General features: G+C 52.6%; 5 protein-coding genes and 1 long non-coding RNA gene across 12 annotated transcripts in view; 3 read left to right on the top strand and 3 right to left on the bottom strand.

Moving 5' to 3' along the window:
• LOC142901285 (uncharacterized) overlaps positions 1-1,328 on the bottom strand; it is a 1,391-nt gene extending 63 nt beyond the window's left edge. Inside the window, exons 1-4 of the long non-coding RNA XR_012928967.1 lie at positions 1,190-1,328; positions 891-1,027; positions 403-505; positions 1-98 (exon numbers count right to left, since the gene is read on the bottom strand). The exon at positions 1-98 is cut by the window's left edge and continues 63 nt beyond it. This is a non-coding gene — a long non-coding RNA (uncharacterized LOC142901285). The remainder of the gene's footprint in view (positions 99-402; positions 506-890; positions 1,028-1,189) is intronic.
• Positions 1-7,051, top strand: part of LOC142901282 (copine-4-like) — a 9,453-nt gene extending 2,402 nt beyond the window's left edge. Inside the window, exons 5-16 of the mRNA XM_076045742.1 lie at positions 20-94; positions 214-297; positions 422-511; positions 664-762; positions 1,008-1,094; positions 1,246-1,305; positions 1,469-1,602; positions 2,081-2,135; positions 2,230-2,281; positions 3,546-3,679; positions 3,754-3,990; positions 5,002-7,051. Of these exons, the coding sequence (XP_075901857.1) occupies positions 20-94; positions 214-297; positions 422-511; positions 664-762; positions 1,008-1,094; positions 1,246-1,305; positions 1,469-1,602; positions 2,081-2,135; positions 2,230-2,281; positions 3,546-3,679; positions 3,754-3,990; positions 5,002-5,133 (1,239 nt within the window). The 3' untranslated portion in view covers positions 5,134-7,051. The remainder of the gene's footprint in view (positions 1-19; positions 95-213; positions 298-421; positions 512-663; positions 763-1,007; positions 1,095-1,245; positions 1,306-1,468; positions 1,603-2,080; positions 2,136-2,229; positions 2,282-3,545; positions 3,680-3,753; positions 3,991-5,001) is intronic.
• Positions 7,052-10,570: 3,519 nt separating this feature from the next.
• Positions 10,571-12,300, bottom strand: cmtm7 (CKLF-like MARVEL transmembrane domain containing 7). The gene is made up of 5 exons (XM_076045781.1): positions 12,068-12,300; positions 11,637-11,813; positions 11,423-11,521; positions 10,808-10,889; positions 10,571-10,718 (listed from the first exon to the last, which is right to left on the bottom strand). Exons 1-5 carry the CDS (start codon positions 12,176-12,178, stop codon positions 10,705-10,707), a joined length of 483 nt encoding a protein of 160 aa, XP_075901896.1. The 5' UTR covers positions 12,179-12,300; the 3' UTR covers positions 10,571-10,704.
• On the top strand, positions 12,094-13,861 carry LOC142901306 (sialic acid-binding Ig-like lectin 15). Its single transcript, XM_076045780.1, has 3 exons — positions 12,094-12,757; positions 12,887-13,264; positions 13,355-13,861. The coding sequence occupies exons 1-3, from the start codon at positions 12,718-12,720 to the stop codon at positions 13,732-13,734; spliced, it is 798 nt and encodes a 265-aa protein (XP_075901895.1). The 5' UTR covers positions 12,094-12,717; the 3' UTR covers positions 13,735-13,861.
• A 4,112-nt stretch (positions 13,862-17,973) lies between these two features.
• LOC142901286 (sodium bicarbonate cotransporter 3-like) overlaps positions 17,974-27,500 on the top strand; it is a 13,357-nt gene continuing 3,830 nt past the window's right edge. Inside the window, exons 1-15 of one of the 7 annotated variants that reach the window (XM_076045747.1) lie at positions 17,974-18,043; positions 20,261-20,342; positions 20,401-20,683; positions 20,758-20,918; positions 21,005-21,184; positions 21,307-21,365; positions 21,572-21,729; positions 22,109-22,229; positions 22,388-22,534; positions 22,612-22,688; positions 22,764-22,938; positions 23,012-23,145; positions 26,860-27,105; positions 27,311-27,416; positions 27,490-27,500. The exon at positions 27,490-27,500 is cut by the window's right edge and continues 151 nt beyond it. In XM_076045747.1, the coding sequence (XP_075901862.1) occupies positions 18,008-18,043; positions 20,261-20,342; positions 20,401-20,683; positions 20,758-20,918; positions 21,005-21,184; positions 21,307-21,365; positions 21,572-21,729; positions 22,109-22,229; positions 22,388-22,534; positions 22,612-22,688; positions 22,764-22,938; positions 23,012-23,145; positions 26,860-27,105; positions 27,311-27,416; positions 27,490-27,500 (1,976 nt within the window). In that variant the 5' untranslated portion in view covers positions 17,974-18,007. Of the gene's footprint in view, positions 18,044-18,813; positions 19,553-19,824; positions 20,092-20,146; positions 20,343-20,400; positions 20,684-20,757; positions 20,919-21,004; positions 21,185-21,306; positions 21,366-21,571; positions 21,730-22,108; positions 22,230-22,387; positions 22,535-22,611; positions 22,689-22,763; positions 22,939-23,011; positions 23,146-26,859; positions 27,106-27,310; positions 27,417-27,489 lie in introns of those variants that run through there. The other 6 variants (XM_076045750.1, XM_076045749.1, XM_076045744.1 and 3 more) reach the window with 6 other exon arrangements.
• LOC142901289 (complement C1q tumor necrosis factor-related protein 4-like) lies at positions 24,277-26,636 on the bottom strand. The gene is made up of 8 exons (XM_076045752.1): positions 26,478-26,636; positions 26,242-26,292; positions 25,946-26,074; positions 25,459-25,738; positions 25,290-25,378; positions 25,042-25,092; positions 24,793-24,921; positions 24,277-24,688 (listed from the first exon to the last, which is right to left on the bottom strand). The coding sequence occupies exons 1-8, from the start codon at positions 26,614-26,616 to the stop codon at positions 24,405-24,407; spliced, it is 1,152 nt and encodes a 383-aa protein (XP_075901867.1). The 5' UTR covers positions 26,617-26,636; the 3' UTR covers positions 24,277-24,404.

The following is a 27,500-nucleotide window of genomic DNA, read 5'->3' as shown; positions in this document are numbered from 1 at the left end:
TGTGTGTGTGTGTGATTAGATCACGGCTGAGGAGCTGACAGGAAACGATGACTACATTGACCTCTCGTTCAGCGCCAGAAAGCTGGACGACAAGGTGACTGTGTGTGTGTGTGTGTGTGTGTGTGTGTGTGTGTGTGTGAGAAAGAGAGGGAAATTAGTCGTCGGTTTAACAAAATACTACCTGTGTGTGTGTGTGTGTGTGTGTGTGTAAAGGACTTCTTCACCAAGTCTGACCCATTTCTGGAGATCCACAGACTGAACGATGACGCCACACTGCAGCTCGTCTACAGGACTGAGGTACAGGAGATCAACAGGAACACACACACACACACACACACACACACACACACACACACACACACACACACACACACACACACACACACACACACACACGCTCACCTCCACTCTTTGTCCTCAGACTGTGATGAATAACTTGAATCCAGTGTGGAAAACCTTCAGGGTTTCTCTGAACTCGCTCTGTGGTGGAGACCATGACCGCAAGCTGCAGGTACACACACACACACACACACACACACACACACACACACACACACACACACACCTGCAGTTTTACTCAATTTGCCTGATTGGATTGAATGCGTGTGTGTGTGTGTGTTTGTGTGTGTGTGTGTGTGTGTGTGTGTGTGTGTGTTTCCTCAGTGCACTGTGTGGGACTGGGACTCCAATGGTAAACACGACTACATCGGAGAGTTTGAGGCCACGTTCAAAGAAATGAAAGGAGCCATCGACGGACGGCAGGTGAGTGTGTGTGTGTGTGTGTGTGTGTGTGTGTGTGTGTGTGTGTGTGTGTGTGTGTGTGTGTGTGTGCTCCATCCTTGACTCCGCCTTGGAACAGCCCTCTCCCTTGTGGTCGGCCAGCCACTCACTGCTAACGCTAGGCTGGTAGGGAGGGAGGCGGAGTCACTGTGGTCCGAAGGACAGAAGGTTTTCTTGGCAGTGAGATGAACTCCGAGTCTGCTGACGGCTCCTCTGCTCCTTCCTAGGTCCAGTGGCCCTGCATGAACTACAAGTACAGAGTGAAGAAGAAGAACTACAAGAACTCTGGGATTATAATCCTCAACCAGTGCAAGGTGACCGAGCGCCCCATCAACTGTCAACAGTCCAGTCCAGTCTAATCCAGTCTGGTCCAGTCCAGTCTAGTCCAGTGTAATCAGCAATCAGTCACCGGTCACGTGGTCAGTGACAGCCAATCACAACTGCTCATCCTCTTTTTGGCTGCAGGTCGTCAGAATGCACTCGTTCCTAGATTACATCATGGGAGGCTGCCAGATCCAGTTCACTGTGAGAACACACACACACACACACACACACACACACACACACACACACACACACACGGTAACTCTTCTGCCAAGGTGATCACCACCATCACCTTCTCATACACCTGACACCTGATCTGATGCCTGATCGGACACTCGCCTGTGATTGGCTGTTGTGTTTCCAGGTGGCCATCGACTTCACGGCGTCCAATGGGGATCCTCGGAACAGCTGCTCTCTGCACTACATCCACCCCTTCCAGCCCAACGAGTACCTGAAGGCCCTGGTGGCGGTTGGCGAGATTTGCCAGGACTACGCCAGGTAGGAGTTTACCTGCAGCAGCAGCAGCAGCAGCCAATCAGAGGAGCCGTTCCTCACCCTCCAGACCACTGGGAGTGTCTGCTGCCTACCCATCATGCATCTGCACATGGTTCTCTTGTCAGCCCAGATGAAGCAGAATTGGTATTGTTGACATCACCATCTGGTGTTTGTGATGTCATGATGATGTCATAGCATGCTCCTCTGTCAGCCTCCACTGGTAGTTTTCCTGTTCCCGGTCTTCAACTGGGAGCTCCGCCCATTTGGCTTCAGAATCAATCAATCAATCAATCAACCAACTTTAATCTGTAATACACTAAATCACATATTATAATCGCATTGGGTATCAAAGCGTTTTCACAGTCAAAGAGAAAGCAGCTGATCCTCCAGAGTTTGAACATGTGACAGGACATTGACACGCCCTCCTGCCTGTTGACAGCCAATCACAGGCCTCCCTGACATCTCTGTCTTCCTCCTGCAGTGACAAAATGTTTCCTGCGTTCGGCTTTGGTGCTCAGATTCCTCCTCAATACCAGGTAACCAGAGCGCAGCTCCCAGAATCCTCTCTGTCAGCAGGCCACGCCCACTCCTCTCTTTCCCTTCCTCTTCACTCTCTCCTCTCCTCTCCAGGTGTCACATGACTTTGCAGTGAATTTTAGGGAGGAGAACCCAGAGTGTGCAGGTAGGTGGCAGGAAGAGGGCGGAGTCGCTGCCTGGAGGAGGTGTGGCAGGGGAGGAGCCTGGTGGTCACATGCAGAGGAGACTCCTCACTTTTCTGCTTCAACCTAGCTCTGTTTGAAGAGTCCTGTCACCTGTCTGCTCTTCTTGTCTGCACTTCCTGTCTGTACTTCCTGTCTGCACTTCCTGTTAACAGTCTAATTTTGTCTTTACTTACTGTCAGTGTGGGTACAGAATCTGTCCGGGGCGACGGAATGTGTCCGGGGTCCTAAGGCAACTCCATTAGGACAAACTACATCACGGTCGGATGAAAAGATAGAAAAGTAGCTAGATAGATGGATATAATCATGTTATACATATATATGATGTATTGTTTGTTCTTCCGTTTGTTCGTTCGATTGCAATGTAGTTTGTCGCAATAGACTTGCCGTATGGGACATCATTGGACGTGGTCCGTACGGCAAGTCTATTACGACAAACCACATTGCGGTCGAATGAACAAACAGAAAAAACGACCGATAGATGAATAGATGGATAGATAGATAGATAGATAGCCATCCATCCATCTATCTATCTATCTATCGGCCATTTGTTTGTTTGTTCTATCCATTATATCTATGTATAAATATGATTATATCCATCTGTCTATCTACTTCTCTATCTATTTATCCAACTGCGATGTAGTTTGTCCTAATAGAGTTGCCGTAGGACCTCGGACAGATTCTGTACCTACATCAGCAGTCTGATCCTGTCTGTACTGAATGTCTTTACTTCTTGTCTGCGCTTCCTGTTCACTTCCTGTCTAACTTTGTCTTTATTTCCTGTCTGTCCTTCCTGTTAGCGCTCTGATCCTGTCTGTGCTTGCCATCATTACTTCCTGTATGTACTTCCTGTCTTTACTTCCTGTCTGTACAACCTGTCCGTCCTTCCTGTCGGTACTTGCTGTTAGCAGTCTCGTCCTGTCTGTGCTTCCCGTCAGTACGTCCTGTCTGTACCTCTGTCTTTACTTCCTGTATGTCCTTCCTGTTAGCCGTTTAATCTTGTCTGCACTTCCTGTTTACTGTCTAATTTTATCTTTACTTCCTGTCTGTCCTTCTGATCTTTGCTTTCTGTCTGTCCTTCTTCCTTCCTTCCTGTCGGGAGTGTGATCCTGTCTGTCATCCTTTCTTGTCCCTCCTGTCTGTCTTCCCTACCTGCCTGTCCTATCTGTCCGGTCCGTGCTCCCTGCCTGCCTCACGGCCCGTGCTCTCCCTGGTTCTCCTGCCCAGGTATCCAGGGGGTGGTGGAGGCCTACCAGAGCTGCCTGCCCAGGCTGCGGCTCTACGGTCCAACCAACATCGCCCCGATCATTCACAAGGTGGCGAGCTCGGCGTCCCAGGAGGTCCACAGCGACGAGGCCACGGTGAGAGAAGCTCCGCCCTCTGAGTGGCGGTGGGGAAGTCAGTGGTGGAAAACCTGGTGTTGTGTCTCTGGCAGCGGTACTTCATCCTGCTGATCCTGACGGACGGCGTGGTGACCGACATGGCCGACACCCGGGACGCCATCGTCCAGGCGTCTCACCTGCCCATGTCCGTCATCATTGTGGGCGTGGGGAACGCCGACTTCAGCGACATGCAGGTGTTGGGGGGCGACGACGGGGTCCTGCGCTCGGCTCGAGGAGAGCCCGCCCTCCGGGACATCGTGCAGTTTGTGCCCTTCCACAACTTTAAACAGGTGAGCCACCGGCCAATCAGGTCGCACCATCTTCTTCAGGTTTAGGTCACAGTGGCGCCCTGATCAATGGAAGAAGGTCCTGGTGGGAATGTTGGACTGGAACCATCACATCCATCTAGCAGCATGAACTCTCCTCACCACTGAGAACCAGGCCCTCCTTCAGCCTGATGGTCTCTGGTCCAGTGGAACTCATCCTGGAGCTTCTGGAGCTTCTGCTTCCTGTGTGGTCAGAGTCTGAAGATGATCCAGACAGACAGATAGAAAATGAACGAGAAGCAGCTGGAGAGCTTTAAATCCAGACTGAGGGGATGAAAGTGGTGAGGATGAATGGAGAGGAGAAAGTTATTAAAGTCACAAGGAGCTCGGAGAGACAAACGGGCAACATTAAATCTCTCAGCGTGAATTATCTCAGTCTGGAGGAACATTAATCTTCTCAGTCTGTACTGGTTCCTCCTCTGGGCTTTAATCTGTGGGACGTGTGTGTGTGTGTGAGTGTGTGTGTGTGTGTGTGCGTCTCCCAGGGGAGACGTTTGTTCCTGGCAGAAACCGAAGGGGGCAGCGAGGAGCACTGGCTGCCTCCTGAAGGTTGGTCTGGGAGCTGGTGGCTGATGGTCTTCAGGCAGCTGCAGCTTTGAATTATTTATTCTAGCCAATTAGTTCTAATTGTGTGCACAGTGGTGTTTACATTAACGATGTGCTGGATTTCTCTCCAGACGGCAGATTCTTAGTGAAGTAAACAAAATTCCCTACCAGCATCACTTCTTCTTCTGCGAATGCTGGAATCTCCAACTGAATTCCTCCCTGGAGCTTTGACCTGGATTCCATCTGAGCTCCTCTTTGCACACCACCAATATTAGACAGATCAACAAACTAGGATGAGTTACCTTAGAGCCAGTAGAAAGACCCGGCGCCTCCCAGTGGATGGACCGCAAACATACTCCTGTCTGGGGGGGTGTGGGAGTGGTGATTGACAGGTGCGGTCACTGACCCTCACTCTTCTTCTCTCCCCAGGCGTCAGCGGCAGAGCTGGCTAAGAGCGTGCTGGCCGAGGTTCCCCACCAGGTGGTGGACTACTACAACAGCAAGGGCATCCGGCCCCGAGTGACCAGTGAGTACCAGTCCTCCAGGCAGTTTGGCCACTGAAGCTCCTCCCCCTGGACTGGAAACATCTCAACTGTCTGTAGTCGTAGTCAGAGAGGAAGTCAAAGGAGCCACCTGTTGCATTTCACCTGGAGGAGACTCACTGATTCACCTGCTGGAGACTCACTGAATCCCCTTGAGGGGACTCACTGATTCACCTGGAGGAACTCGCTGATTCACCTGCTGGAGACTCACTGAATCCCCTTGAGGAGACTCACTGATTCACCTGGAGGAACTCGCTGATTCACTTGCTGGAGACTCACTGAATCCCCTTGAGGGGACTCACTGATTCACCTGGAGGAACTCGCTGATTCACTTGCTGGAGACTCACTGAATCCCCTTGAGGGGACTCACTGATTCACCTGGAGGAACTCGCTGATTCACCTGCTGGAGACTCACTGAATCCCCTTGAGGAGACTCACTGATTCACCTGGAGGAACTCATTGATTCACCTGGAGGAACTCATTGATTCACCTGGAGGAGACTCATTGATTCATCTCGAGGAACTCATTGATTCACCTCGAGGAACTCATTGATTCACCTGCTGGAGACTGACTCTGGGCTTTGGCTCCAGCTCTGCTGGGCTGCTTTACACACACTGAGGTTGTGTTGATGGGTTCAGGTTGTGTCACCACCACCTGACACAGGTGGTGCTGGAGCAGCGAACCAAGGTTGTCCTGATGGAGCAGGAAGCGGCTGAGAGTGGTTCTGTCCATGTGTAGCATCACGATTAATACTTGAACATGAAACCTCTGAGGACCTTCAGCCGTTAAACTAGAATTGAACCATTTGTCAGCTGTCCTTTCGACTCCAGCTGACTGACCTTGCGCTGGTGGAAGTCTCCACGATCGCTACGTCTTCCAGCGAGGCGCAGCTTGGTTCGCTGCTCTTCAGATCTCCGTCACCAGCAGTGCCGACCCTGTCGTGGGAAACATCAGTAGGGACACTCTTTCAGGATGGAAACGTGGTTGAAGGGTTCAGGGTGTCTGACTTCCACTCGTCACGCAAAAGTGAAGATCCTCCCGACCAATCACATCACTACAGTGTGTGTATCTCCCTATTGCAGTACCGTAGGCTAACTGAACCTCTAGGTGGCGCTTGTTCTGTTTCCCTTGCTGTCATTTTGACCTTTCTAGCTGTTGTAGATGTTCTAGCACCAGAGAGCAGGGCACTCTGATCCCAGTGAAATGCCAACTGTAGCATCTTTAGCCTCCATTGTGCATGCAGGCTGTCAGAGGACAAGCTGCTTGTATCTCTAAACGTTGTTGTTTCTGCTGAAAAGCACCAAAGCGGCGACCTGCTGTTGCTCTTGTAGCAGCATGCCAGCAGCAGCAGTAGTCGCTGAAGGAACCTTCTCTCCATCACCAGGCCCTTCTCCAACCATCTGACATGTTGTAGTAGCTTTTACAGCGTCTGCATCCTCCACCCTCCTCGTGTCGGAGATGTCAAGGTGGATGCATGAATGTTGTGTTGCATGGGACACTCAAGCTGAATTTGGTCCTGGTGGGACCTTCTGACCCCCCAGCCTGAAGACCTCCAGTCCTGTTCTGCTGCATGTTTGTGTGGAACAAAGTGTGAGTCGACAAAGGATTCGCCACGGCAACGCCTCCACCCGTTTCACTGCCCTCTGCTGGCGTGGAGCTGAACTCTGACATCCAACACGACTCCTTCAACTCCAGCAGAGAATTGTTTGGTCCTAAATGCTTCTCCAATTGGATTCTTTGAAAACAACCTCAAGTCTCGCTGAGCCGAACCGTCAGAACCGTCAGAAGTGTCCGGGATGTGAGAGGGGTGGAGGTGAAGCTGCTGGTGTTCCTCCTCACTGTGATGTGCAATAATAATGCAGTCGAGTGGAAACAATATTCACGAGATGGTGACCAATAACAGGATGCAAAGTCTAATAAACATTAAAAAACTGAAAGCTGATTTATCTGAAATTATTCACTTATGTAATCATAATAATAATAACAATGATCAGTCAGAGAAGCAGAAGGATGAAACCAGGCTGACCAGACTGAGGTGACGGAAGACATGATGGACATGTGACCACCGCTGATGACATCATATCTTGTCAGCTGTGGTGGGTCTGCCAACGGTGGAAGCCAGTGGAAACCAGTAAGCAGACCTGCTGTGGTTCTCTGCTACTGGAACAGCTCCCACATGCACAGCCTTTTGTCCGTGAACAGACTTCGCCCCCCCCTTCCTCCGCCTTCCCTCCCTCCCGCCTCCCTCCCCCCACCCCCCTCCTGCGGCCCCCACCCCAACTCCCCCCCATTTTCATCCCCTTCCTCTCCCAGCTCCACCCCTCAGCCCGTTGCCGCCGTGCTCACACAGGAGCTGAGGTTGTTGCCATGGTAACACACTAATTCTAATTTAATTGTGAGTCTTATGTCTCATTTTTATTGAGTGGAGCGTGCTGGGCCCCGCCCCTAAGCCTCAGCCAATAGGCTGCTTGACAGCATAATGATGCGTGATCAATAATCAGTGTTTGTTAATCAGTTGCTTCGTCTCTGATCCTGCTGGAAAACTAGGGGGCGCTGCGGAGTCGTCCTCGTCTCTTCAGGGAATTGTGGGTAATGGCGTGACCAGACAACACAGCTGTGTGTGTGTGTGTGTGTGTGTGTGTGTTCACCCAGAAACAGAGCGGCTCTGTGGGGGAGGGGCACCTGGAGGACGGTGAGAGCATCACCACTGTGTGTGTGTGTGTGTGTGTGTGTGTTCCTCCAAGTGGCTCCGCCCAGCAGTCGTTGGCCACGTTAGTCGTGCTGCGGTCAGAGCAGTAGGTAGGAGGCGCTGTGACAGAATGAGAGCGCCCGATTGGCTCCTCCCCCTCTCCCTCAGAGAGCCAATCGGGCTCTCCTCAGGGACTCCCGGCGGGGACGGGTTAGCAGGTGAAGCCAGGCTCCGCCTCATTAGCGAGCGGTTCTTCCTGGTGAGACAAACTGCTTTGACCCAGAGAGCTGACAGCTGACCTTTGACCTGTTTCACCACCTCCTCATTGGTCTCAGCAGCCTCATCGTGTCCAGCAGCATCACCTCCATCAGCAAACTGGACCACAAACATCTTCACATCTTATTTATTCTAGTTTACTTTATTTATTTTTGTTTTTATTATTTATTAATTGATTTCATATTTATTCCTGTTTATTTAATGTTTCTACTTCACACGGTTTACGCCTGTTTGTTTTAGTTATTCCTGTTTCTATTTTATTTATTCTGGTTTATTCTATTTATTTTTTCTATATTGTTATTTATTTATTTTTATTCTAGGTAATTAATTTTTTCTTGCTTATAATTTTATTCAATCTGGTTTATTTTATCCTATTTATTCTGTTGAGACTGGAGCAGGCGATCCTCACTCTGACCACGATGTTGTGAGACTCAGACGGACCTACGCTTCGCTGCTGCCCTCTAGTGTTCCTTTGCAGAAGTGCTGCGGACCTGTGATGAGGTCTGCAGGAGCTGAAAGACACAGAGGTGGCTGCTGATTGGCAGGATGCGGGGTCACCTGACCAGAAGCTCCAGTCGACCCACGTTGAACAGGAAGTTGTGCTGCTGCTTCCTGTCGGCCTCCGCGTTTCCACGTTTGTGAGGAGCCAATCACAGCTCAGAGTCAAAGTGGTGTAATGAGCCTTTAATTTACAACATGCAGCCACAGAAACATGTTTTACAAATGTAGAAAACCAAGGAGTGACTTCAGCCGTGACAGTTTCTCCTGCAGACTCTCAGCCAATCAGACGCCAGAAGAAGCTCCAGCTGTTGACGCACAACTTCATTAAGGCACTTTGGAGAAACCCGCTAGCTTAGCTCGTTACCGCTGATCCAAAACCTGATTGGATGACTGAGAAACATGTGACCCTCTACACACACGCAGCACAGAGCACCAGAGGCTGAGCGCAGGCGCCCCCTGCTGTCCGGCTGCGGTGACGTCAACAAATTCTGAGCGGCCTGGATCTCAGTGTTTTCTTCCCTTCTAGTTGCCAACTGTCCAATAGGAGGCCGGCAGGTTGTAAAAGGGGCGGGGCCGAGTGCAAAGACTGGCGTAGAAAATAGCAAACATGGGCGTGGCCACAAACTGAGGCGCCAGAGGCGGTAAACAGGACCTCCAGTCAGAAACAGTCACAGTCTGGACCCGCCCCCTGCCTGATGGTCACATGACCTCCAGCCAGTTAATCAGCGAGGCCTCGATGTCAGCTGATCACTGTGGGAAACTGGACGGTTCAAAGACGTCGGCCAGCAAACAGATTTGGTGTAAAATGTCAAAGTTGCGACGGATTTTTGGCATCTGCTCGACCAAAAGGCAGGAAGTAGGTGTTTTAGTCAGCAGGAAGTCTCCTCCCATCTTCACACAACCTTGGTTTGGACTCACCGGGTTCTCGGCGAGCCACCAGCAGCGCCGCAAAAAAAAATCCACCGCTACTTTAAGAGTCACAAACAGAAAAAATGTCTTTTTTTTTTCCCGTCAAATCGGACATGAAAGCTAATATTTAGCACACAGCTCCACTGAGGAGTCCCGCCCACACAGCTGAGGTCACATGACTCACATGGTCCGTGTTGAAAAACCTGTTGTCTTCGCTTGTGCTGAAAAATCTCCGGCAGTTGCTGCTTTTTTGAGTTTTGTGTTGATGTTTTCGTGCTTTTGGTTCAGAATGTGTGACGGATTGTTTTCGCGACGTCTCGTCATGTGACCTGCCACTCGGAAGCCTCTCAGCAACAGTGGAGACATTGTTGGCTGCCTGATGTCCCACGATGCACTGCTCTCCTGTCTCCAAACTGTCTCATTGGTGGAGAGTGAGGCCCAGTTCCATCGCTCCCAGTCAGGAGGAGGAACTGGGCTCATCTGCTCCCCAGTCGACGAGGGACGGGCGATATCACCATCACTCAATATCACGATCATTGAATATCACGAGCAACAATATCGTGATAATCCAGCCGTTGTTTTTTTTTTTTTGTAATCATTTTTTGAAGATAATTTGCAAACGTATCGCCTGTCCCTCCTGTCCATGCTTCCAAAGTGTGTAGCTTGAGATAGCATGCACTCTTTTAGATACACATACAGCATGCTATTGCTATTAGCCCCTGAGTAATCTGAGCGTGCTTAAAAAAAAAATTTAAAAAAAAGTCATTAGCATGCAGGTTCCGTTGTGTAAAGTGCAAACTGGACTTTCAGGAGCGTGAGGAGAATTTCTGCAGGCTGAAACTTGAGAAGAAGACCGAACATCTTCACAGCAAAAACATTCCAGCAGTGATTTTCAGACGCGCTGACGTGGACCGCGTGTGTATGACGGAAGCACTAATCCGCTGTAAACATCCAGATCCTCCAGCAGGGGGAGACGACGATGTCGCGTGTTTCTCTGAAACTGCGTGGCGATGATGTAGCAAACGACGGCGGCTAAATGTGATGCTAAGCACCGAAAACTGTCTGACAGCATCCGAGCAGTAAACAACAGTACAAACATGGTGTCGAGGAAAGGAGGGTCATGTGACAGGTGACGGCGGCCAGTCCTGGCTGGAGGGCGTGGCCTTGGGGGGTGGGTACAGCAGTCACAAGGCAGAGGGTTTGGCCAATCGTCTGTTACATCACTGCACCTGGACGGAAGGAGGGTTGGCTGTTGGTCATGTGACTGTAGGGGGGCTGGGGGGGGGGCGGAGCTTTTCCGCCCAGCTGCTTTCCGTACCTGTCTGGTGGGAACCGCAGGTGGCGCCGTAGGACGTCCACAGGCTGACGGCCATCAGGAAGGTGGTGATGAAGCCAAACACCTGCACAAGACACCGCAGCTCATGACGTCACGGATGGCGAGACACAGGAAGTGAGTGAAGGACATAGGGATAACCACGCCCTGTCCTCATTGGATTGGTCGCTGTAAAGTCTCTCACTTCTACCTCGAGTACCTAAAGCTCCAGAGCCGTTTCTTCATTCTGGTTTTTAAACTCCAGCGCTGTTCTTCATGCCTTCAAAGTGTTTCGTTCTTAGAGTGAAGTTTGAAACATTTGTTTTTTTTATTGATGTTTTTACTTTTCATTTCTTCATTGTTAATCACGTGTCCTTCTTTCCCAGCCGCTGGCAGTGATGACAAAGGCTGCGTTCAGACTGCAGGCGAATTGGATTCAAATCAGATTCCTTCCTCTAATGCAATGTTTGGGGCTGACTGTCCACGCTGGGCTCGGTTCAGACTGGGCCACATTATTGAGCCATCGGACCAATCAAAAGAGTTGGGGGCGTGGTTACCCTTGTTTCCTCCTGGGGAAAGAAATCTGGCTGCCCCGGGTGGGGGGAGGGCGCGGCTACATACCGACGCCACCACAAGGGCGGAGACTCCGCCGCTCTTGACGGCGGCCACGACGGAGGCGATGAAGACCAGCACCGTCCCCACCGAGTAGTGGAAGAACTCCTGCAGCGGATACCAGCGGTCACATGACTGCACTGCCACCAATCACAATCAGCGTGTGTGTGTGTGTGTGTGTGTGTGTGTGTGTGTGTGTGTGTGTGAGGTGGGTGCAGCGCACCGTCAGCGGCCAGTTGATGCAGCTCATCCTGCTGTGCAGCCTGAAGAGGTGCAGCAGCAGCAGCAGCAGCACCACCACCAGGAACCACAGCGCCACCAGCTCAAAGAACTGGAACGCCGCCCACTTGGGCCAACCGTGGGTGCAGTGGACGCACAGGAAGGAGACCAACAGCGCCACCTGCAGGGAGAGCGCGCAACTGCTTTAGCGTCCTGACGTCACAGTTTGACGCTTGTTTTTTTGTTTTTTTTGTTTTTTTTTTAGAAAAGTAGGAAGTGATGAAACGCATCATAACATTCATGTTGCGCTGCTGGGTAAGATGACGTCACTCCGACTGCAGCCGCACGCACCCCTGTCCTCCCCCCTCACCCTCGCGCCTCGCCCCTCCGCTCCCATCCCTCCGCCGTGACGTCACCCGTCCCGCAGAAACTCACCGTCTGTCCCACCTTCAGCAGGCCGGGCAGACTCTGCAGGTAGCCGGCGTTCAGCCCACTGTCGGCGGGAGACTTGCCACCGGAAGTGGCGGGGACGGCGGAGTGAGACATGCTGCCTGGCGTCCCGGAGCGGCGGAAACAGGCGGAATCAAGCGGACTGCGGGCGGGACGGCGAGTCGGTCGGTCACGTTACGGCGCAGGACGACGACGTTAAGGCGAGGTGGTTCAACAGCGTCGTATCCGGTTAGACCTTTCACTGTAAAAGCATGACAAAAGTACAGAGTCACGTGACCCGCACTGTCAGTAACGACAATGAGCGACGAGCAACAACAAGAACCACGGCACAAACATTCGGCTAATGCATCTCGGCAGAACCAGTCTGAACTGGAACAGACAAAGTTTCTTTCATCAGGAGAGGCTAAAAAGTTCCCAAGATTTTATTTTGAAATCAACATCCCGCTTGTTTAGGTCCATGAATGTTGATGTTGTGCATGTGTGGGAGAGAGGGACTGCAGCAGCAGCTCCACACACACGCACACACACACACACACACACACACAAACACACACACACCACCTCCGAGATTAAAAATAAAGTGGAGGAAGAGGAAGCAGAATTTAACTTCCTGTTGAGCCTCAGTTGCTTTCAGGATGGACGTCCTGCTGCTGCTCCTGCTTGGTGCTGCTGGAGGTGAGGGCACACACACACACACACACACACACACACACACACACACACACACACACACACACAGAGCTTCACGTCACTGTTGGTCATGTGACCACTGAGTTTGTCCTGCTGGCTCCTGATTGGTTGCAGCGTTGGGCTCCGGCGGCGACGGCTGGTCGCTCAGCGTGCAGCCGGAGGTGCGGGCGGTGGACGGCTACCCGGTGGTGCTGCCCTGCACCTTCAGTCATCCCCAGAACTCCCAGCATGCCTCGCTGCGGGTGTGGTGGCGTCTGGGCGGCAGGGTCCTGTTCCGCTGCACCAGCCTGGCGGGGTCGCCCTCCTGTGACCCCAGGCCGCACCAGGACCAGCGGTACCGGCTGGAGGGGAACCCCCGGGAGCACGACCTGTCGCTGTGGATCAACAGCGCCGCCCTACAGGACAGCGGCCGCTACTACTGTGGGGTGGAGGTGGAGGGCCGGGAGCAGGTCACCCTGGAGGAGCAGCTGGGAACCAGGCTGAGGGTGGAAGGTAAACAGGAAGTTGCTCTCGTCAGTTGGCAGGGTTGTGGGAAACCTCCAGCAGGGGGCGTCGCTCACTGCCTTCTTGTGTGTGCTGCAGCGCCCCCTAAGGTCCTGGCTGTGTCTGTGGAGGGCAGCGAGCTGATTGGCTATAGAGCCGTGTGTCGGGTCCAGGGCTCGCCGCCACCCGACGTCCAGTGGCGGGAGGGGGCGGGACCGGAGGAGCAGAGCTCCGCCCACAGCCCCCACACGGTAAGCCGGCTGAGGCAGGTGGAGCCTGGCCGGCAGTACACCTGCAGCGCCACCAACCCGCTGGGCCGAGAACTGTCCACGCTGTACGTGGCCGCCCCTCAGGCGGGGCCGGCTCAGACTGGAGCCCCGCCCCCTCTTCTGCTCCTCCTGACTGTGTCTCTGGGGGCAAAGGTCATCCTGCTGGGGGGTGTGGGGTTGTGGCTTGTCCAGGGTGGAAGCAAAGTGTGACCAATTGGAGGTCTTTGTGTTTGAAAGCTGATTGGTCTGTTTCTGTCCCGCTGTAATCACCAGTGTGACATCATCATTATATTATCACTCTGATTGTCATTATTTATAATAAATAATTCTAAATATTTGCGGGGTTGGTGATGTCACTTCACGTTTCTCTTTGGTTATTTTTGATCGTCTGTCTCTCATCTTCTTCACTTCCTGTTTTATTTTGTACTTCCTGTCTGGGGTCCTGTCTGAGGGTTTGGCAGTTTTTCCGATGGAAATTCTGAGATTTTCGTTTGTGACTAAACGTCTCATTCAGCAGCGGTGCGGCGAATTCTGCTTCATCCCGCTGAGTCGCAGTGGTGACGTCATCATGGTGATTTCTGTCTCACGCTGAACAACAGCAGTTATTAAAGCCGAGCGTGTGACCTCACATCACGACTCAGTTGCGCCACCTTTAATGCAGTACTGCCAAACTTCTTTTAAGGCAGCTGCATTTCATGGGATTTATTTCCAAACAGGAAGTGGGAGAAGGCGGAGTTATTGATATTTGTCTCGTGGTTTCTTTTCACCTTAGTGGTTAATAACAAACCTGATTTTAATTGGTTCAAACTGCTGGAAACTGAGGGATGACGAAGAAGAGAGACGAGTTTGACCACTTTACACTTCACAATATATTTATTATATTGAGCCTCTATAGAAATCTACACATGTTGATGAGGCTGCTTTAGTCAAGCTTTGTGTTGAAAAATTAAAAAAAACAATATAAAGACACAGAGAAATAAAACCAAGACATGAAACCAGGAAACAAAACCAGAATCAGCCTGCAGCCCTGCTGGTGGAACAGTGTCTCCCCCTACAGGTTGAAGTAGATGGCGCTGCTGTAGCACAGCGGGCGGCCGGCGCTGCAGCAGTTCTCGCCGCTCCAGTCAAAGTCTCCGCCCCCTCCGCGTCTCATCATGGCGCACTGGCCGTCCTGCGTGTTTCCTGGCTCAGCCCCCCTCCAGTCGGTGTGTGAGACCGGGTCGCGGTCCAGCCAGTACCAGCGGCCGGTTCGGGAGCTGCGCCGCAGGCCGATCCAGAGCTGGTCACCGCTGGTCTGGTGCAGCTGCTGGTAGATCTGCTGCTGCTGCTGCAGGGAGGAGAAGCTGATCAGCTCCAGGTCGCGACCCCTGCAGAACGCCACCGCCTCCCGCCAGCCGTCTGTGATTGGTCCAGTCAGCAGGACCTCTGGGACCAGGAGACAACCCCTGGAATCTGGTCAGCACAGACAAACAGCAGGGGTCAGGAAATGAAGGCGTAGCCTGAACAACTACTGTCTGAAGGTCACAACTACTGTCTGAAGGTCACAACTACTGTCTGAATTCCATCAGATCTTTGCTTTTGTGGAAGAAAAAGAGCGGCCACACCTGATTAGCGAACTGAGGGTCGATGTCAAGGTCAAGGTCAAGGTCAAGGTACCTGGTGTGGCGCTGATGGCGGCGGCTGGGTTTCCGAACCAGACGCCGTCCTTGTCCCCCACGAGGTAAACGGCCATCCTGGAGGAGTCGTGCCAGACGACCGTCTGGTTTGCCTTAAGGTCGACGTGGGTAGACACAAAGTCGGTGCCGTGCAGCCGCTGCCACGCCACGTTGACGGCCACGCCCCCCAGGTGAACTCCGCCCACCTGGTTTTCTCGCACCACAATCACGGCATAGTTGTTGGAGTCGGGAACAGAATCAACGAGGAAACAAGCAGCGAACTCCGACTCTGGGATGAGAGGGAGGAGCAACCCGGGCCAGTAGAGGAGGGCGGGGCCAGCCGAGGTCAGGGCAGGTGAGGCGGGGTTCAGGGTTCTAACCTGGGGGGCGGGGCTGTCGGAGAGAAGAACCAGCGATTGGTTCGCGGCGCTCTGGCTCAGGAAAGACGGAACGTAGAAGGTCTCCTCCCTGTCTGTGGGCGGAGCTACGGCGCTAAACAGCAGCCCGCAGCTGCAGTTGTGCCACACAGAGCAGGCGTGACCGAAGAACAGCGCCACCTGCTGCTGGGCTGTGACAGCCGGCGTGGGCTCCTCCTCCTGCAGCCACACCTGGGCCACCTGGTAGGGCTGCAGGAGGAGCCTCTGGGGTGAGCCGCCTGTCACGTTGACCTGGTTGACGTGGCCTGTGTTGACGACCAGCAGCCTGAAGGGGCTCCGCTCCGTCACCTGCCGGGTCACCTGGGCGACGGGCCGGCTGGTCCCCTGGATGGGCGGGACCGGCGGGAGGCGGTACTGAGAGCTCAGCCTGTCGCTGGAGATCAGCAGGGTCGTCTGCAGGCTTTGGCTCTTCAGGGAGACCAGGTGGGCCGAGATGGCGCTGCTGCTGCTGATCAGCAGAGTTCTGTCGTCCACCTCCAACCTTTTCAGCTCCAGGTTGGCCCTCGGTTTGAAACTGTGGACGTCTCCAGCCTGAAGCCTGAGGGTCTCCAGGAGAACCTGCCTGGACGTGATGGTCACCACTGTGTTATTGTAGAGGGCCGTGATCCGGACCTGGTTCTGGCCCTCGTCAGGGTGGTAGTAGGCGATGTTCTCTGGAAAAGCCACAATGTACTCCAGACCAGTGCTGCCCCCTCTGGGACTGGAGGTGCATTCTGGGAAAGGAGGAGACTCAAGCAGCTGACTCAGAAAGAAAACACTGAGTGACTTACGTGTGAAGAAGTTACCGCTGGTCAGAGCTGCCACCAGCAGGAGCAGGACTGGACACATGGTGGAGCTGTGGAGGCAGTGAAGAGTCAGCAGATGTCCGAAGACCTGGTGACAGAGAGAAGTTCCAACAAAACTCACCATAACACTCAACAACACACAACATGACATGGCAAAACACAACAACTCAGGAAAAATGAAACATTGAAATCAAAACAAGTTTGCCAAGTAGCTTCAAGTCACCAGAAAAACAGAACGTGGAGTCTGAAGATTGGTTCTGGTCCTCGTTCTCCGTCTGAAGGTTGCTTCTGGTCCTCGTTCTCAGTCTGAAGGTTGCTTCTGGTCCTAATCCTCAGTCTGAAGGTTGGTTCTGGTCCTAGTTCTCAGTCAGAAGGTTGGTTCTGGTCCTCGTTCTCTGTCTGAAGGTTGCTTCTGGTCCTCGTTCTCAGTCTGAAGGTTGGTTCTGGTCCTAATCCTCAGTCTGAAGGTTGGTTCTGGTCCTAGTTCTCAGTCTGAAGGTTGCTTCTGGTCCTAATCCTCAGTCTGAAGGTTGGTTCTGGTCCTTGTTCTCAGTCAGAAGGTTGGTTCTGGTCCTAAGCCTCAGTCTCAAGGTTGGTTCTGGTCCTAGTTCTCAGTCTCAAGGTTGGTTCTGGTCCTAGTTCTCAGTCTGCCTACAGGACTGAGGGTTGTGTCAGTGACTTGTTCCTCCTTCACAGCAACAAACAAAGATTTGGGAGTCAAAGTGACTTCATTTGGAAGAAGTTTGCATGACGTCCACTCCAGGTCGCCAGCAGGAGGAGATCAGGAAGTATGCATTTGAAATCATCCCACTGGACTGTTAATGCTGATAATGGCGATTAGATATTGACTAATTATATGAGCATATTTATTTTAGACTTCTTACATTTCAGGAAATTCGGTTTTTGGTCTGTCCACAGATCACACATGTTGATTTTTTTCATTTACTGTACTCAAGACCGTCAGTTTGAGAAAGTCAGAGGGAACTCTGAGTTGAGGAAACTCAACTTTGTGAGGAAGAAGAAGAAGAAGAAGAAGATGGAGAGGAGGAGAAGAAGAAGGAGAAGAAGAGGGAGAGGAGGAGGAGGAGGAGAAGCTTCCTGCAGCTTTGATTCTTGATTGTGTCGCTGCAGTCGCAGTGGCATCAGCGCCACAATGACAGAAGCAGTTGGTGCTGCTGATAAGCTCCTCAGAGCCATGACCCTCCTCCATCAACACTTCAGAGCTGCTGGAACAATCTCCAGCACCTCCTCCCACCGCCCAGCGCCGCTCCCACTGGGAGAGCTGCTGTCCACAAGCCAGGAGAGACGACTTCCTTCATCAGAGAGCCTTCAAAGCTCCATTCATCGTGTGTGTGTATGTGTGTGTGTGTGTGTGTGTGTGTGTGTGTGTGTGCGTGTGAGAGAGAGAGACATTTTATAAATGATTATCTTCTCTTCATTGTTGCCGCCGTCGCCATCACTGGCTCCGCCCATTCTTTCTCTTGTGCACAGTCACTGTAGATCATAGGGAAACTGATCTGTCAATCACAGAAGGGGCGGGGCTAGAGCTGACATAAAACAGAGGGGGGTGAAGAAGGATGCAGACCAGGTTGCACTTGTGCAGAAGATGCCGGAGGAGCAGCGGAGGCCCCTCCTCACCTCTGTAAGTGTTGACCTCCTGACCTTCTGACCTCTGACACTGAGACACCTGATGGTGATCATCTGAAGGAGGCGGAGCTTGTGCTTGCACAGCTTGTTTCTGGAGATGATCTTCAACCTCACTGATTTGAGCGGTGGCTCACTGACTCACTGACTGTCATGTCATGTTCCGAGTGTCGGTGTAGTTCCTGTACGTTGTCTCGTGACTTCCTGTTTTATTTTGAAACCCTGCTCTCTCAGCTCGCTCTTCCATTGTGTGTTTCCAGCCTAGTCTGATTTGTCTTCTCCACCCTGTGTCACCACCCTGATTGTGTTCACCTGTTCCCCTTTACCTTGTGTATGTGTAGCGGTCCAGTGCCAGTTGGTCTTATTTGTAAAGCAGAGAGACAGTGCCTTCAGTCATGCCACAGTAATTCCAGGTCTTGAATTTCTGTTTTGATTAATGATTCTTTTTTTGGTTTCCGATTTTAATCACGTTTTTCCCCTTCTGAGTAATGTTTTGCTTTGAACTTTCATGAGTTGGTTTGTTGTGTAGATTCATTTTGTTGTTTGTCTAATTTGGTTTGCATTTGGTTCTCTCCTTGTCCGGTCCTGGCAGACTGACTGACTAAACTGTTGCTAATCTAGTTTGGCTCGCTAACTTTAACCCTAACGTAACTTTAACCCTAACAGTGGCGGAAGTGAGCAGTTGACTGAGAAACCGAAGCCAAGATTCAGCTTGAGGTTACATCAGATTTCAGTTCCAATAAGATCGGTCAAATCATTTCTCCTAACATTGAAAGTGCTAATTCATTTTTAAGAAGTCTCGCGCCTCATACGGGGCACAAACGACATTGCAATAAACAAGCAAAGTTTGAATGCAACAGTCAGTTTCAGAATGACTTTATCTTTCTCTGTCCAGACGTTGGAAGGTCGACTTCAAGACAAAGAGAAACTGAGCGGACTGATTCTTTTTCTCACAAAAGCTTTTCTTTTTGCGGACAAAGACTTTAACAGCTGCACTGAGAAGGACTGAAGGAAGGAAGTCACAGCCTGAAGTAGATCGAATGTTTTAATTCTCTCTGCAGACCAAATTAAGTGATCATTGAAAAAGGTCTGAAAAACAGAGGCAGAGGTCAGAGGGCACAGCAGCTGCTGATGGAAAAATTTCAAGAGTTAATGAGGCAGCTTAAAATAACGCTGACTCCTGCGTCTCACTTCCTATCCAACACTAGGGGAGGTGCGGAGCGACATTAGCAATCAACCAAAGGGTCAGTCTGTTAGCGTTAGCTCAGGATGTCTCTGGTTGATGATTGGCCGAGCTGGGAGGGAGTTGGAGCTCCTGGTGATCAGGTGGAAACAAGACAGTGCTGGCTCTGCAGAGTCCCTGCTGGCTATAAATGAGTGGAGCAGTGGAACACTGGATCACTGGAACTGGCCGTCTGTCTCAGCTGCTCAAGTTTGGAGGCTTTGTGTCTCCTGGACGGAGGTGATGGTGGATTTCTGGTCAGACGTGTCCGCGGCTTTGTCACTGGTATGTTTGTTCTTTGGGTCTGTTGACGCATATGCAGAAATACATGAATATAAAATGTGAATATTTTGCTGTTGGAGAAGGTCTGAGAATAGCAACAACAACTCTCTCAGGTTCCTTTTTGTGATGAAACTCAAGTATTCCTGAAGTTTGGGATTGGAAACCGGCTGATTTGCTGTCAATGGAACTTCTTTCTTCCTTGTTGTAATTTCTGCTGTGGATGCTGCCACTGACATCTGTCTATATTTCATGTTGTTGATAATGCCACCGTCTGGTTTGCTATGATAGCTATTATTGGTTATGTGTGATTGTTTTTTTCAATTGAAGGGTTTGATGATTTTTGCTGTTCAGGTGAAGATCAAACCACCATCCACCAGCACAACTAGCTGGACATGCTCATTTGTTGCTATTCAGGACTGTGGGCGGAGCCAGAGTCGATGGATGACCTTCCACAGTTCAACTCAGACCAACTTCTTTTAAACAAAAAACAAATATGATTAACAGTGACTTGAGTTTCCCCACGCAGCTAGAGGTCACAGCAGGTTCAGCAGCTTTGGTCTCTCCAGCTGCTCCCGGGGGTCCTCGTGGGGCAACCAGGCTGGACAGATCCCTCCAGGTCCAGAGTCTGGTTGAGACCTGGTCCAGGATGTGTCCTGGTCCTGGTCCTGGTCCTGGTCCTGGTCCTGGTCTCTCACCGACTCCTTGTTGCAGGGAAACGATGAAGAAGCTGTGGTGGACCGTGGCAAATCAAGCTCCGCCCCCTATCACAGCCTCCAGAGGGAAGAGTTGGAAGGTGAGACCACGCCCCCTGCTGGTGTGTCTGGACCACTCTCTCACTTCCTGTCTGGCAGGTCACCGAGCGATGCTGGTTGCCGTCCCTCAACGCCGCCGCGGCCGCCGACATCACCGCAGGAGGCGGGACATCGTGGATCAGGAGGGGCAGGGCTCTCCCCACCATTGTGGGTCTTGTCTCGTGACCTCTGACCTGCCGGCTGACTCGCCGTCCCGGAGGGTCCTCGCCATCCTGGGGGCGGCGAACACGGACCAAGGCCACACCCCCTGCCAGCTTTTCACCCAGTTGGATGAGCTGACGGTCGGAGGCGGAGACTCACCTGAGTGGAAGGAGGCGGCCAGGTGAGGCTTCCTTCCAGAAGGCGTCGCCCCCTACTGGCAGCGGCTGATTGGATCCTCGGTTTTCGATTCTCCAGGTGGCTGAAGTTCGAGGAGGATGTGGAGGACGGCGGCGAGCGCTGGAGCAAACCCTACGTGGCCTCGCTGCCTCTGCACAGCCTGTTGGAGCTGCGCTGCTGCCTCCAGAACGCCGCCCTGCTGCTGGACGTCAGCGCCGCTACCATGGAGGAGGTCGCAGGTGTCAGTGCCGCCGCCACCGCTCGCGGTTCGGCGCCTCCACCGAGGCTCGGTGTGTCGTCAATGCTGTCGTCCTTCTGCCTGCAGACCTGCTGACTGACGCCCTGCTGGCGGAGGGCCAGCTGGAGGCTGGGCTTCAGGAGAAGGTGAAGGTGGCTCTGCTGAGACAACATCATCACCAGAGTGAAAAGAGGCTGAGCAGCAGAATCCCGCTGGTCCGATCCATCGCCGATGTCGGCAAGAAACGCTGCGACCATCAGCAGCACGGTGAGAGAGCGAGCGAGGAAGGCTGTGATGTCACAGAGGTGGTCAGGTGGTCAGATGGTTTGGGGGTCAGGTGGTCTGGTTGTCCTCTTTGATCCCTTGTGCTGGTTCTTCCTGTGCTGCAGGAGGCCAGAATCTCCAGACTGGAGCCAGTCGGGAAAACAGCTGGCTGGACCTTAGCAAGGTAGCATCATGGTGGGGTTCATCTCATGGTGTCTGATGAGATCGTAGGCGCTGGAAAGGTGTCCAGCACCACGATTCTGCTGAACTGGTCCACCAGCTTTGAGCCAGTCTGCACAGGGAAATATTAGCAGGGGCGCTAATGAGGATTCACCAGAGGACTCGGCAGCAGCAGGTCCTGCAAGAAGATGACGTTGTTTCTTCCAAAAGGTGGACACGAACTTCCTGAAGAAGATTCCTGCTGGTGCGGAAGCGTCCAATGTCCTGGTTGGTCAGGTCGACTTCCTGGAGCAGCCAATCACTGCCTTTTTACGACTGAGTCCAGCTGCCCTGCTGAGTGGCCTCACAGAGGTCCCCGTGCCCACCAGGTCAACACACACACACACACACACACACACACAGCAGTGTTTCAGAATCCTCAAGAACATCTCCTCTCCATCCTCAAGAACTATTTTATCTGCTAGCTTCACTTCCTCTCCTCCCTGGACCTCCAGAAACTAGACATTGTTTCACAGACCAGCCGGAAGTTCTGCTGGATATCACAGAGATTATCCAGCATCCATCCAGCATTCATCCTTCTATTAATAATCCTCTCACCCTTCCATCATCCATGCTGCCTGCAGTGTGGTGGTGGTGGTGGTGTCTCAAGGTGACCTCTCCAGATGGTGGCTGGAGCCAGAGACACTGCAGGCCCACTGACCCTGAATGGATGTAGTCCTGCTGGGTAACCACAACTGTTTGCTGCAGGTTTGTCTTCTTGCTGCTGAGGCCATCTCCAGTTTCTGGACCCGGACCTGAACCTAGACCTGAACCTGATCTCCAGTGCCGAGAGGTGGGACGCTGCATGGCCACTTTGATGTCGGACGAGGTGATGACGTCACACGATGCTGATGTTTCTTCTGCAACTTCTAGAACCTCCAGAAAACACATCTCCATCCACCTGATCTCGTCTGTTTCTCTGAAGCATCAGTCCTGACCTGAACATCTGACCAGAGCTCGGGATCTCACCTGTCTGACCCCTTCTAGATCTTCCACCAAGTGGCCTACGTGGCAAAATCCAGGGCCGACCTGCTGTCAGGAATCGACGAGTTCTTGGACCAGGTGACGGTTCTTCCTCCGGGCGAGTGGGATCCCAGCATCCGCATCGAGCCCCCAAAGAGCGTCCCATCCCAGGTGAAGTGAGGTCAGGTCAGAGGTCAGACAAGTCCTGAAGCTCCAGGAGCCCGATTTGCCCATCCGTGTCTTCACAGGACAAGAGGAAGGGCTCCGCCTACATTGTGGAGGAGACGGAGCATCACATCGGACCGGAGCTGCGGAGGACCGGAAGGTGGGTGGACTGAGAGATGTTTGAAAGGCCAATCAGAACCAAGTGGAGGGCTCAAGGTGGCGGCGCCCCCTGCAGGTTGTTTGGCGGTCTGATGAAGGACGTCGGGAGGAAGGTTCCCTTCCTGTGGAGCGACATCAGAGACGGCTTCAGTCTGCAGTGCCTGGCCTCCGTCCTCTTCCTCTACTGCGCCTGCATGTCGCCCGTCATCACCTTCGGAGGGCTGCTGGGCGAGGCCACCAGAGGGAATATTGTAAGTCCTGAAGGTGGCGCTGCAGCTGGTGGCCCACAGGAAGTCAACCTCTCTCCCTCCATGTCTCTGTCAGAGCGCCATCGAGTCCCTGCTCGGGGCGTCGCTGACGGGCGTGGCCTTCTCCCTGTTTGGCGGCCAACCGCTGATCATCCTGGGCAGCACTGGGCCGGTCCTGGTCTTCGAGAAGATCCTCTTCCAGTTCTGCAGGTCAGTGTCAGAGCCAGTGATTGCGGACTGATCCAGGGCTGAGGCACACTCTCACTTGTGAGAACGCTCTTGCCTTGTTCTGCTGCTATTTTAATGTTTTTTTCTTTCAACTTCATGTTTTTGTAAAACTCTGCAATTTTTGGCTTTGAAACAGTGTTAGAAAGCAGCTACTGTGAAGTCCCAAAGGGAATCACTAGGCATTTGGTGGCAGTGGAGCAGGTTTGCCGAGTCGAACTGTGCCGCGACATAACGGGTCAAACAACCCGGCAAGGGACCCGGGTAACAATGGGCTCCGATCGGCACTGCACCGATCGGCTTGCGATGGAATTGGAACACCCGGGACGTCACCAAGTCATAATATCGCGCCAGTCGCGGCGTATTTCAAGCACTGATGCAAAAGTTTTCCACCACCTTCCATCAGCGCTGGATAATTGTTCATTGTCCTCTGGCTGTTTCGCTCGCGGCTCGCGCACAAAATGGACCAGACGTCAAAAAACGACGCTGAAGTTGGCCCCACATTCGCCGCAGTGCTTCCGCGGTGTTTCTTAGGTTTCAATTCCACCTTCAAAAAAAAAATCTGCAATTTGACCGCTAGATGGCTGTGCTTTAAAGCCCAAAAAATGACATCCTGTAAAATGTGTCAACTGATTGTGAGAGTAGAGCTCCCAGGCTTTCCAATGATACCTCACATGTCCATTTCTACTGTGTGATTTAGTCAAAAATCTACCTCAACATGGACATCATGATTCGCTGAATTTTATATGTTGAACGGCGTTGGGATAAGCACCGCCACCTAGTGGTCAAATTGCGGATTTTTTTTTTAAGGCGGTATCGAAACCTGAGAAGCACCGCGGCGAATGTGGCGCCAACTTCAGCGTCGTACGCCGAAACTGTCGCAGCACAGCGGGAAGCGGCCGCGGGGGTGTGCGCCGCTTCAAGTCAGGAGGCTGTAAACAGAGGGCTAAATGTTGATCTTCAGAGAACCTGGACGCTTCCGCTGATAACGGGGCAACAAACTTCTCTTTACTTCAAAAACTTTTAGTGTTTCTGATGAAGACACAAAATCCTCTGCCGGAGCTCCTGTTGCAGTGAGTTGTGTGTTTGTGTCCACGAGAGTCAACAACAACCACATCAAGACAAACGGCAAACTTTATTCAATCAAGTGTTCTGGAGACCACAGAGCCTCCGGCTGCTGCCGCTGCTGCAAGCTGTGATGGAGTCGCGCTGGTTGGGTCTCTGGTGGATCTGAAGGAAGCTGCTCACATGGGGAAGAGCAGGAAGCCGCTGAAGGTGCTGTGGTGGTTGCTGTTGTCCCAGATCTGAGTGTTGTCCCACAGCTGCATGGACAGCGTGTCGCCTTCCTCCAGCAGCAGGGTGGCGCCGTTGGACGCCGTGTCACTACCGCTCCCGGACGGCTGTTCGTGAACAATCAGCTGGACCTGCTGGCCGTTCTTGTAGAGGACAGCGCTCATGGTGAAGTCGGTGGGGGCGTTGGCCGTGAAGCGGACGTAGTAAACGCCGCGGATCGGCGCCGTGAAGACGCCTGGAGGACGGAGGAAAGAAGAGGAGGAGCCAGGGTCAGTTTTTCTACTGTTTTGGCTGAGGGTTGGAGATCTGGTGCAAGGTGGCTGACTGTTGAACTCCAACCTGTCTCAGGGTTGTATGCTTGTCCGATGTTGGTCAGGACGTCGGTGTAAATCAGTGTCTTGCTTCCGCTGGTGGTCTTCTGGAGGCCGTTTCCTCCCAAAGATGCTGCAAACGCCACCTTGGGCACCTCTAGAGGACAGAAACAGGAAGTGACAGTCCCTCGGTCAGCCCAGAGTCAAAATCAGCCTTGCAGGAGTTTCCTCAGGGGAACGTTGCTGTCTTTTCAGGTGTTTGTCTGATGGTTCTGACCTCTCATTGTCCTAAGCTGGAGCTCGGTGGCCTCCAGCCTTTCTTGAACTCCTGAGGAGACACAAGAAGACAGAGAAAGTTTTTATTAATCTGAAACAGCAGCGTCAGCAGAATAAAACTGTACGAGCTAAATGTCCTAACCCCAATCCTCAAACCCGAACCCGAACCCTGACCCTGAGACCACCGTGTGGTCCTCAAACGCTCGAGTTTGACACGTCTGAGAAACTCTGAGGATCAAATCATCCCACCAGTGTTTTCTGTCCGGAGCTGCTTGATGGAAGCCTGAAGGTTCACTAGTTCCGTCTCCATGTCTACTTTTGTTGGAGGCTCATCCACCCTGAAACACACAGGACCGTTATCAGTTCTGTTCTGTTGTGCAGCCAATCAGAGGCTCCCGTTCACCACTCAGCTGCTCACATGGGGAAGAGCAGGAAGCCGCTGAAGGTGCTGTGGTGGTTGCTGTTGTCCCAGATCTGAGTGTTGTGCCACAGCTGCATGGACAGCCTGTCGCCTTCCTCCAGCAGCAGGGCGGCGCCGTTGGACGCCGTGTCACTACCGCTCCCAGACGGCTGTTCGTGAGCAATCAGCTGGACCTGCTGGCCGTTCTTGTAGAGGACAGCGCTCATGGTGAAGTCGGTGGGGGCGTTGGCCGTGAAGCGGACGTAGTAAACGCCGCGGATCGGCGCCGTGAAGACGCCTGGAGGACGGAGGAGATGATTCAAAGCAGACAGATGGTGTGTGTGTGTGTGTGTGTGTGTGTGTGTGTGTGTGTGTGTGTGTGTGTGTGTGTGTGTGTGTGTGTGTGTGTGTGTGTGTGTGTGTGTGTGTGTGTGTGTGTGTGTGTGTTTCTTTCAAGTTTCTCCATTTTTTTTCACGCTGCTTTTAGTTTGTGGGTGGAGCTCACCTGTCTCTTGATTGTAAGCTCCACCTACATTGGTCAGCACGTCCCTGTAGATGAGGTCTCTGTTGCCTGACGTGGTCTTGACAAGGCCGTTTCCACCCAGCGAGGCAGCGAACGCCACCTTTGGCGCTTCTGAGGACGACAAGGAATCGATCCGAATCAAACCAATCAAAAAAACGATTGAACTCCTCCCAAGCTTCTCCAATATTATCGGGTGAAAACAACTCAGTTTCTTAATAAATGAATTTTGGAACTGAAATAACTCTGGAAAATGTTCATTTCAAAAAACTTTTTCTGACCTTTGACCCTCTTCAGCTGCTGCTCTGCCGCACCCAGACGTTCACTCAGCACTGCAACAGAAAGACACGACAGTTGCCACAGTTCTGTCCAATCACAGAGCTTCATGAGGCGAAAGGAACACCTTCATTTGCCTCAGATCTAAAATGTTTACAAGGAGGAAATAAAGGGAATTTTTCTTAAAAAATGGGGGTTGGAGAGTTTGGCGTCTCCTCCACTAGGTGGCGCCCCTGCTCACCTCTTCTCTCGGCCTGCAGCTCCTCCACTGCAGCCTTCATGGACTTGAGCACAGCCAGCTGGTCCACAGGCTGGGCCGAGCCCAACCGGTCCAGGTGGACCAGCGCCAACAGCAGCAGGACGGAGACGCAGCGAGACATGACGAGTGACAACGCCGGCGAGGGGCAGCTCTTTATAGACTGCAGGATCCCTGACCTTTGACCCTGGTTGTTGTCCCAGACGATGTGAACTTTGTTTTGTGTGTTGACAGACTGGCTGTGCTGGCTGTCTCAGCAGCTTTGGACTGAAGTTTGACCCTGAAAACCGTCCAGTGATCAAAAGCATCACGCTGGTCTTTCCAGCACTGCGGTGACTCTTCGGCGCCACCCTGTGTGTGTCTGCAGCAGCTACAGCCTGTCCTACCTGTCCCTGCGGGCCAGTATCGGGCTGTGGACGGCCTTCTTCTGCCTCCTGCTGGTGGCCGCCGACGCCAGCACGCTGGTCTGCTACATCACCCGCTTCACGGAGGAGGCCTTCGCCGCACTCATCTGCATCATCTTCATCTACGAGGCTCTGGAGAAGCTGGTCCACCTCGGACGGGTCTACCCGGTCAACATGCACAACCATCTGGACAACCTCACCTTCTACAGGTAAAACCTGCTGCTGGAGCCACGGCCAATGTTCACATGGTAGAGAAAGAAGATTTAACACCCCGTGACCTTTTAGGAAGTCAAGGTCACGTGAGATTGAAGTCAAATTGAACTCTCGTGCTGAACCAGTCTGACCTCCAGAGGAGTAAAGTGTCAGCGGTTCCTCTGAGCGATGACTGACACACTGCTTTCCATTGTGTTGAAGATGTCGCTGCTCTCCACCGGCCAACATCTCTGCTGAAGCCCTGCAGGTGTGGAACCAAATGAACTTGACCTCGGAGAACATCAGCTGGGAGCAGCTGAGTGTGAAGGTCAGTGTCGCACAGTGGCAGCAGCATTGTCGGTCGGCTGGCTCGATCTTCTCGATCTCCTCCTCCTCTCTAGGACTGCGTCCA

Source organism: Nelusetta ayraudi, unplaced genomic scaffold (genome assembly GCF_046127955.1).
Source record: "Nelusetta ayraudi isolate G7.1 ecotype Tasmania unplaced genomic scaffold, CSIRO-AGI_Nayr_v1 ptg000087l, whole genome shotgun sequence".
NCBI lineage: Eukaryota > Metazoa > Chordata > Actinopteri > Tetraodontiformes > Monacanthidae > Nelusetta > Nelusetta ayraudi.
This window is presented reverse-complemented; position numbering and strand designations above follow the sequence as displayed.

What these genes read in the sequence shown, in the direction of transcription:
- cmtm7 (XM_076045781.1), bottom strand. Translation starts at nt 12,178, where the DNA reads ATGTCTCACTCCGCCGTCCCCGCCACTTCCGGTGGCAAGTCTCCCGCC. An exon ending in TGCTGAAGGTGGGACAGACG is followed by an intron (nt 11,814 to 12,067) that starts GTGAGTTTCTGC and finishes CTCTCCCTGCAG; the next exon opens with GTGGCGCTGTTGGTCTCCTT. An exon ending in CCGCCCTTGTGGTGGCGTCG is followed by an intron (nt 10,890 to 11,422) that starts GTATGTAGCCGC and finishes TGTCTTGTGCAG; the next exon opens with GTGTTTGGCTTCATCACCAC.
- LOC142901306 (XM_076045780.1), top strand. Translation starts at nt 12,718, where the DNA reads ATGGACGTCCTGCTGCTGCTCCTGCTTGGTGCTGCTGGAG. An exon ending in CCTGCTTGGTGCTGCTGGAG is followed by an intron (nt 12,758 to 12,886) that starts GTGAGGGCACAC and finishes GATTGGTTGCAG; the next exon opens with CGTTGGGCTCCGGCGGCGAC. An exon ending in AACCAGGCTGAGGGTGGAAG is followed by an intron (nt 13,265 to 13,354) that starts GTAAACAGGAAG and finishes TGTGTGCTGCAG; the next exon opens with CGCCCCCTAAGGTCCTGGCT.
- LOC142901289 (XM_076045752.1), bottom strand. Translation starts at nt 26,616, where the DNA reads ATGTCTCGCTGCGTCTCCGTCCTGCTGCTGTTGGCGCTGGTCCACCTG. An exon ending in GCAGCTGAAGAGGGTCAAAG is followed by an intron (nt 26,075 to 26,241) that starts GTCAGAAAAAGT and finishes TGTCGTCCTCAG; the next exon opens with AAGCGCCAAAGGTGGCGTTC. An exon ending in AGCTTACAATCAAGAGACAG is followed by an intron (nt 25,739 to 25,945) that starts GTGAGCTCCACC and finishes TCCGTCCTCCAG; the next exon opens with GCGTCTTCACGGCGCCGATC.